Here is an 8335-nt window from a genome sequence, read left to right as displayed (position 1 = left end):
AAAATTATCAAAATGGCCCCTGCACACTCGGACTTTTCGTCACGCGGCCCTTTATGGAAAAAGTTTGGACGCCCCTGCTCTGTAGACAAAAGCTTTCAAATTTCTATTAAGCAAGTGTTGCACTACCAGTGTCGTTCCGCAGTCGCACTCCTCGCCCTCTTCCAACAAGCCGTTGCCACACGACGCGCTGCCAAACACGTCCGGGTTGGAGGGCTGGTTGATCAGACACGCCCCTCTCCCTCCGCGGACCAGCGCCTCGAAATCGCTGGCGCTGCAGCGGCTGAAACTCGTGGAACCACTTGACAGAAACAGCACAGTCATTTGGCGCGTGACGACGCGTTCAAAATTGTTTCCTTGGAATTACCCTTTGTGATGATGATGATGATGATGTTTACCTGGCACTGGCGGCCATGATGCATGGTCCTCCATTGCAGTTGCAGCGAGTGTCGTCGTGGTTCATTCCCAGGTTGTGACCCATCTCGTGGGCCACCACAGTGGAGGCGAAAGTCAGCCTGTCGCCGCCAAACTGCCCAAACAAAACAGACACTAGATATGGTCCGAAGTACGTTTTATACTACAGTACAGTCCAAAAAACTATATACAGGACACCTCTGCGGAAAACCATATACAGTACAAATTTGGACACATCTCCTCATTCAATGCCTTGTCTTTATTTTCATGACTATTTACATTGTAGATTGTCACTGAAGGCATCAAAACTATGAATGAACACATGTGGAGTTATGTACACTGCAAAAACTGAAATCTAAGTAAGATTAAATATCTCAAATAAGGGTGATATTTGCTTATTTTCTGTCTGATAAGATAATTCTTCTCACTAAGCAGATTTTATGTTAGTCTTTTACTTGTTTTAAGTGTTTTGGTCCTTGTGGGGGGGGCGTGGCCTGCGGACCTGCAGCGAAGCGGGGTGTGTCAGGATCGGCTTTGAGATTAGTTACAGCTGTGAGTGTTTGTCTGATCACCTGTCGCTCTGTTAAAGGCAGCAGTCGGGAAGGAGAGGAGGTTGTTGATGGTGGAGAACGAGCGAGAGGAACTTGAACGTGGCTGAAAAGCACAACTGATTGCAAAAAAAAATCATTGTTCGCAAAGATGAACACGGCGGTCATGTCCGTCAAACCCGGAGGAGCAAGACCTCCACAGTCCTAAATGATCTCAGTAAGATATTACATCTTGTTGCTGAGATTTTATGACCTATATTGAGTAAAACATGCTTGAAACTAGAATATCAACTGTTGCAAAGCTGTGTCATCAACACTCACAAGTATAAAACTGATTTTTTAAAGTAATAATTTCTTATTTCAAGCATGAAAAAATTTTTTTTTTACTTAATTTAAGAATATTTTTCAACATATTGAGCAAAAAGGTCTCTTTTTTTTCTACCAAGAAAAGTGCACTTGTTATTAGTGACAATATACTTATTTTAAGGTATTTTTGGGTTCATTGAGGTTAGCTAATTTTACTTGTTTTGGAAAGTCTTGACAAGCTGAATTTTTTTGTTCTATTGGCAGATAAGTTTGCTTAGTTCAAATAAAATACGGTACCCCTCATTTTTATATATTTTTTTCTTGTTTTTGACCACAGACTTTTTGCAGTGTACTTAACAAAAAAAAGGTGACATAACTGAAAACATGTTTTATATTCTAGGTATATGACCTATATTGAGTAAAACATGCTTGAAACTAGAATATCAACTGTTGCAAAGCTGTGTCATCAACACTCACAAGTATAAAACTGCTTTTTTAAAGTAATAATTTCTTATTTCAAGCATGAAAAAAAATCATTTACTTAATTTAAGAATATTTTTCAACATATTGAGCAAAAAGGTCTCTTTTTCTACCAAGAAAAGTGCACTTGTTATTAGTGAGAATATACTTATTTTAAGGTATTTTTGGGTTCATTGAGGTTAGCTAATTTTACTTGTTTTGGAAAGTCTTGACAAGGCGAATTTTCTTGTTCTATTGGCAGATAAGTTTGCTTAGTTCAAATAAAATACCCCTCATTTTTATATATTTTTTTCTTGTTTTTGAACACTGACTTTTTGCAGTGTACTTACCAAAAAAAAGGTGACATAACTGAAAACATGTTTTATATTCTAGGTATATGACCTATATTGAGTAAAACATACTTGAAACTAGAATATCAACTGTTGCAAAGCTGTGTCATCAACACTCACAAGTATAAAACTGCTTTTTTAAAGTAATAATTTCTTATTTCAAGCATGAAAAAAAATCATTTACTTAATTTAAGAATATTTTTCAACATATTGAGCAAAAAGGTCTCTTTTTCTACCAAGAAAAGTGCACTTGTTATTAGTGAGAATATACTTATTTTAAGATATTTTTGGGTTCATTGAGGTTAGCTAATTTTACTTGTTTTGGAAAGTCTTGACAAGCCGAATTTTCTTGTTCTATTGGCAGATAATTTTGCTTAGTTCAAATAAAATACCCCTAATTTTTTTTATATTTTTGAACACTGACTTTTTGCAATGTACTTAACAAAAAAAAGGTGACATAACTGAAAACGTGTTTTATATTCTAGGTATATGACCTTTATTGAGTAAAACATGCTTGAAACTAGAATATCAACTGTTGCAAAGCTGTGTCATCAACACTCACAAGTATAAAACTACTTTTTTAAAGTAATAATTTCTTACTTCAAGCATGAAAAAAAATCATTTACTTAATTTAAGAATATTTTTCAACATATTGAACAAAAAGGTCTCTTTTTTTACACCAAGAAAAGTGCACTTGTTATTAGTGAGAATATACTTATTTTAAGGTATTTTTGGGTTCATTGAGGTTAGCGAATTTTACTTGTTTTGGAAAGTCTTGACAAGCCGAATTTTTTTGTTCTATTGGCAGATAATTTTGCTTAGTTCAAATAAAATACCCCTAATTTTTTATATATTTTTTTCTTGTTTTTGAACACTGACTTTTTGCAGTGTACTTAACAAAAAAAAGGTGACATAACTGAAAACATGTTTTATATTCTAGGTATATGACCTATATTGAGTAAAACATACTTGAAACTAGAATATCAACTGTTGCAAAGCTGTGTCATCAACACTCACAAGTATAAAACTGCTTTTTTAAAGTAATAATTTCTTTCTTCAAGCATGAAAAAAAAAAAAGAAAATTTAAGAAAAATTTTCAACATATTGAGCAAAAAGGTCTCTTTTTTTTACACCAAGAAAAGTGCACTTGTTATTAGTGAGAATATACTTATATTAAGGTATTTTTGGGTTCATTGAGGTTAGCTAATTTTACTTGTTTTGGAAAGTCTTGACAAGCCGAATTTTCTTGTTCTATTGGCAGATCATTTTGCTTACTTCAAATAAAATACCCCTCATTTTTTATATATTTTTTTGTTTTTGAACACTGACTTTTTGCAGTGTACTTAACAAAAAAAAGGTGACATAACTGAAAACGTGTTTTATATTCTAGGTATATGACCTATATTGAGTAAAACATGCTTGAAACTAGAATATCAACAGTTGCAAAGCTGTGTCATCAACACTCACAAGTATAAAACTACTTTTTTAAAGTAATAATTTCTTATTTTAAGCATGAAAAAAAAAAAATTACTTAATTTAAGAATATTTTTCAACATATTGAGCAAAAAGGTCTCTTTTTTTTCTACCAAGAAAAGTGCACTTGTTATTAGTGAGAATATACTTATTTTAAGGTATTTTTGGGTTAATTGAGGTTAGCGAATTTTACTTGTTTTGGAAAGTCTTGAGAAGCCGAATTTTCTTGTTCTATTGGCAGATAATTTTGCTTAGTTCAAACAAAATACCACTAATTTTTATATATTTTTTTCTTGTTTTTGAACACTGGCTTTTGGCAGTGTACTTAACAAAAAAAAGGTGACGTAACTGAAAACATGTTTTATGTTCTAGGTATATGACCTATATTGAGTAAAACATGCTTGAAACTAGAATATCAACTGTTGCAAAGCTGTGTCATCAACACTCACAAGTATAAAACAACTTTTTTAAAGTAATAATTTCTTACTTCAAGCATGAAAAAAAAATGTTTTACTTAATTTAAGAATATTTTTCAACATATTGAGCAAAAAGGTCTCTTTTTTTTCTACCAAGAAAAGTGCACTTGTTATTAGTGAGAATATACTTATTTTAAGCTATTTTTGGGTTCATTGTGGTTAGCTAATTTTACTTGTTTTGGAAAGTCTTGACAAGCCGAATTTTCTTGTTCTATTGGCAGATCATTTTGCTTAGTTCAAATAAAATACCCCTCATTTTTATATATTTTTTCTTGTTTTTGAACACTGGCTGTTTGCAGTGTAATTAACAAAAAAAAAGTTGACATAACTGAAAACGTGTTTTATATTCTAGTTTCTTCAAAATTAGCCACCCTTTGCTCTGATTACTTTTTCGCACATTCTTGGCATTCTCTCGATGAGCTTCAAGAGGTAGTCACCTGAAGTGGTTTTCACTTCACAGGTGTCATAGTTGTGATGCCTTCAGTGACAATCTACAATGTAAATAGTCATGAAAATACAAAAAATGCATTGAAATGAGAAGGTGTGTCCAAACTTTTGGCCTGTACTGTATGTAAATTTCCTTGATACTTAGCATTTAACAGCAAATTCGGTTTTATTGGCCAATTCTGTTCGCAGTTAAGTTAACGCGGAAATCATACGACTTTACTTTTTTGTTGTTGAGTTTAGTGATTCTTGGTTCGGCATACTAGCTTTGTGTCGAATAAAAAGGAGCAACAATTCCAAACTGCATGGTCTTGTATTCACTCATTAATCTGTTTCAGCGTTGCAAGCTCAGGAATTTGCATTCACTTTGCATGGACTATTAAACTTTTTTTTTTTCTTTTTCCAATTATAATATTTTTATGATCGTGAGACGCCAAAATCAAAATTAAAAATGTATTAATTATCCAGTCCTACTTTATTTGTTTACATTCAAGAGCTCTCGCTTGCGGTTAGCGGTTAGCATATCCAGGGTTTCCCGGCCGCCTTAACAACAAAGACCCACCGCCGAAACTAAAGTCTTAAAATAAAAAAAAAATAAAAAAATATATATATATTTTTTAAATTATTATTATATTTTTTTTTTTAAGACTTTAGTTTAGGCGATGACTCTTTGTTGTTAAGGCGTGTGTGTGTTACGGACAGCAAAGCCCTGTCTGTCTGAGAGAAAGACAAGCATTATTGACCTACAGTTAACAACTAAGTTATTTCACTTTACCTTTTTCTGTGTTGAAGCAGCAAAAAAGGACATTAAGTTAAATAAAAAGTTTCTGTCTCTGATAGTTGATATAATAATGTAACTGCATCATAAAGCCTACATGAACTCCATGGTGTTCAGGGATGAATAGTCTCTCCTATTGCTATTGTACTATTTTTTTCCAGCTATAGTTACATTAATCATTAGTAATGCAGCAGCCTAGTTTTGAATGGCAGGGTCCCTGCTATCACATGTTGATAAAAATATAACATTTACATAATAAAAATCAACTACAGGCTTCCCAAATGCTGCAATAAAATAAGCATGATGAGTTGAGCATATGTCAGCCTGTGGCCCCACTTTTAACTCTTTTTTTCAAACGCTTATTTACAGTAAGTCAATAATGTGACTTAGTCATTATTTTGACTTAGTAAATATTGACTTACTAAGACAAAATAATGACTAAGTAAAATTATATTATTACAAAACAGTCTTAGTTACCTGAGATACTAAGTATGTCATTATTTTGTCTTAGTAAGTCAATATTTACTTAGTCATTATTTTGTCTTAGTAAGTCAATATTTACTAAGTCAAAATAATGACTAAGTCAAATTATATTATTACAAAACAGTCCTAGTTACCTGAGATACTAAGTATGTCATTATTTTGACTCAGTAAATATTGACTTACTAAGACAAAATAATGACTAAGTCAAATTATATTATTACAAAACAGTCCTAGTTACCTGAGATACTAAGTATGTCATTATTTTGACTTAGTAAATATTGACTTACTAAGACAAAATAATGACTAAGTCAAATTATATTATTACAAAACAGTCCTAGTTACCTGAGACACTAAGTATGTCATTATTTTGACTTAGTAAATATTGACTTACTAAGACAAAATAATGACTGTCAAATTATATTATTACAAAACAGTCCTAGTTACCTGAGATACTAAGTATGTCATTATTTTGACTTAGTAAATATTGACTTACTAAGACAAAATAATGACATACTTAGTATCTCAGGTAATTAGGACTGTTTTGTGTTTTGTTTTTACTTTACGGAAAAAATATCGAGATATATATCGTATATTGCCATTCAGCATACGGAGCGGAAAACACAACCAAAAATTGTAGGCTTCTTCATGCGACGAAGCCGGCCTACTTCACCACAGTCTGTAGTCTATTGCCCCCCCCCCCCCCCCCCTACCAGTGATGGTGGCGACAGGCCACCATCGTCCTCCGGGGACGACACTTGTAAGAAAATGACTTTGTCGCCATGGAGACGAGGACTGGTGATTTAGAAATGGCTTTGCTGCATTCTGGAGGGACGTTAGCCAATTGCAAGAATGCTACAATACACGGCGTTTCTTCGCTTGCCGCGGTCAAATTTATATTGTTTATTGTCTTAATCGCGCAGCCTTAAAGGCCTACTGAAAGCCACTACTAGCGACCACGCAGTCTGATAGTTTATATATCAATGATGAAATCTTAACATTGCAACACATGCCAATATGGCCGGGTTAACTTATAAAGTGCAATTTTAAATTTCCCGCTAAACTTCCGGTTCGAAACGACTCTGAGGATGACGTATGCGTGTGACGTCAATCATTGAAACGGAAGTATTCGGACACCATTGAAGTCAATACGAAATAGCTCTGTTTTCATGTCATTATTCCACAGTATTCTGGACATCTGTGTTGGTGAATCTGTTGCAATTATGTTCATTGCATTATGGAGAAAGAAGCTGAGCAAGCAAAGAAGAAAGTTGTCGGTGTGAAGCGTCTATTTTGCGAGGGAAGTCAGCAGCAACACGTACACAGCCGGCGCTTCTTTGTTTACATTCCCGAAAGATGCAGTCAAGATGGAAGAACTCGGATAACAGACACTCTAACTAGGAGGACTTTTGACTTCGATACACAGACGCCTGTAGAGAACTGGGACAACACAGACTCTTACCAGGATTACTTTGATTTGGATGACAAAGACGCAGACGTGTTACAGTGAGTATGCAGCTTTGGCTTCCAAACATTTGATCGCTTGACCGTACGTGCGCGTCACTTGCGTAACTTTGTTTAAATATATAAGCTTTATGAACCTTGGGTTAGGTGAACCGTCTTTTGGGATGAGTGATTGTGTGTGTTGATCAGGTGTTTGAATTGTATTGGCGTGTTCTATGGAGCTAGGAGCTAGCAGAGGAGCTAGGAGCTAGCATAACAAACACGTAGGTGTTTTTATGCAGGATTAATTTGTGGCATATTAAATATAAGCCTGGTTGTGTTGTGGCTAATAGAGTATATATATGTCTTGTGTTTATTTACTCTTGTAGTCATTCCCAGCTGAATATCAGGTCACCCCCGGCTCTCACAGCATCTTCCCTATCTGAATCGCTTCCACTCCCCACTAGTCCTTCACTGGCACTTTCCTCATCCACAAATCTTTCATCCTCGCTCAAATTAATGGGGAAATTGTCACTTTCTCGGTCCAAATCTCTCTCACTTCATGCGGCCATCATTGTAAACAATAGGGAACTTTGCGTATATGTTCAACTGACTACGTCACGCTACTTCCGGTAGGGGAAAGCCTTTTTTTTATCAGATACCAAAAGTTGCGATCTTTATCGACGTTGTTCTCTACTAAATCCTTTCAGCAAAAATATGGCAATATCGCGAAATGATCAAGTATGACACATAGAATAGATCCGCTATCCCCGTTTAAAAAAAAAAAATTCATTTCAGTAGGCCTTTAATATAATACGGTAATATATATTTACACATGTTGGCCACTGGTTTCAGTAACACATTGCAAAGTATCTCACTGGTAAAAACAAAAAACAAAAGGAATTCCACACGTCAAAAATCTGCCTTGTCATTGCCTTTGATGAGGTTTTGTTTTTGGTCTGGTCAAACCGGCTTGACTCCTTATTACTCCACGGCCCGTGAGGCCTCCGCATTAATAATACAATGAGTGTCAGGTTCTACGCACAAGAGCAAGCTGCCCACTCGAGGTGCCGGCTGACGTTAGGAGTTAAGAGGAAGTCACACGGTGATGTGGTCCCACTCACCGTGATGACACTTAAACGATGGTGGAGTCATTAAAGGACAGTT

At 34.9% G+C, this 8335-nt stretch overlaps 1 protein-coding gene and 1 long non-coding RNA gene across 3 annotated transcripts in view; one reads left to right on the top strand and one right to left on the bottom strand.

Moving 5' to 3' along the window:
* LOC133655317 (uncharacterized) overlaps positions 1-8335 on the top strand; it is a 95333-nt gene that overhangs the window by 62811 nt on the left and 24187 nt on the right. The gene's annotated exons all lie outside the window — the stretch shown is intronic.
* The window catches only part of zgc:174164 (uncharacterized protein LOC570656 homolog), a 56302-nt gene that overhangs the window by 23914 nt on the left and 24053 nt on the right, over positions 1-8335 (bottom strand). The window contains exons 11-12 of the mRNA XM_062055341.1: positions 396-526; positions 127-298 (exon numbers count right to left, since the gene is read on the bottom strand). Of these exons, the coding sequence (XP_061911325.1) occupies positions 127-298; positions 396-526 (303 nt within the window). The remainder of the gene's footprint in view (positions 1-126; positions 299-395; positions 527-8335) is intronic.

The sequence above is a fragment of the Entelurus aequoreus genome, linkage group LG08, assembly GCF_033978785.1.
Source record: "Entelurus aequoreus isolate RoL-2023_Sb linkage group LG08, RoL_Eaeq_v1.1, whole genome shotgun sequence".
NCBI classification, from domain to species: Eukaryota; Metazoa; Chordata; class Actinopteri; order Syngnathiformes; family Syngnathidae; genus Entelurus; species Entelurus aequoreus.
This window is presented reverse-complemented; position numbering and strand designations above follow the sequence as displayed.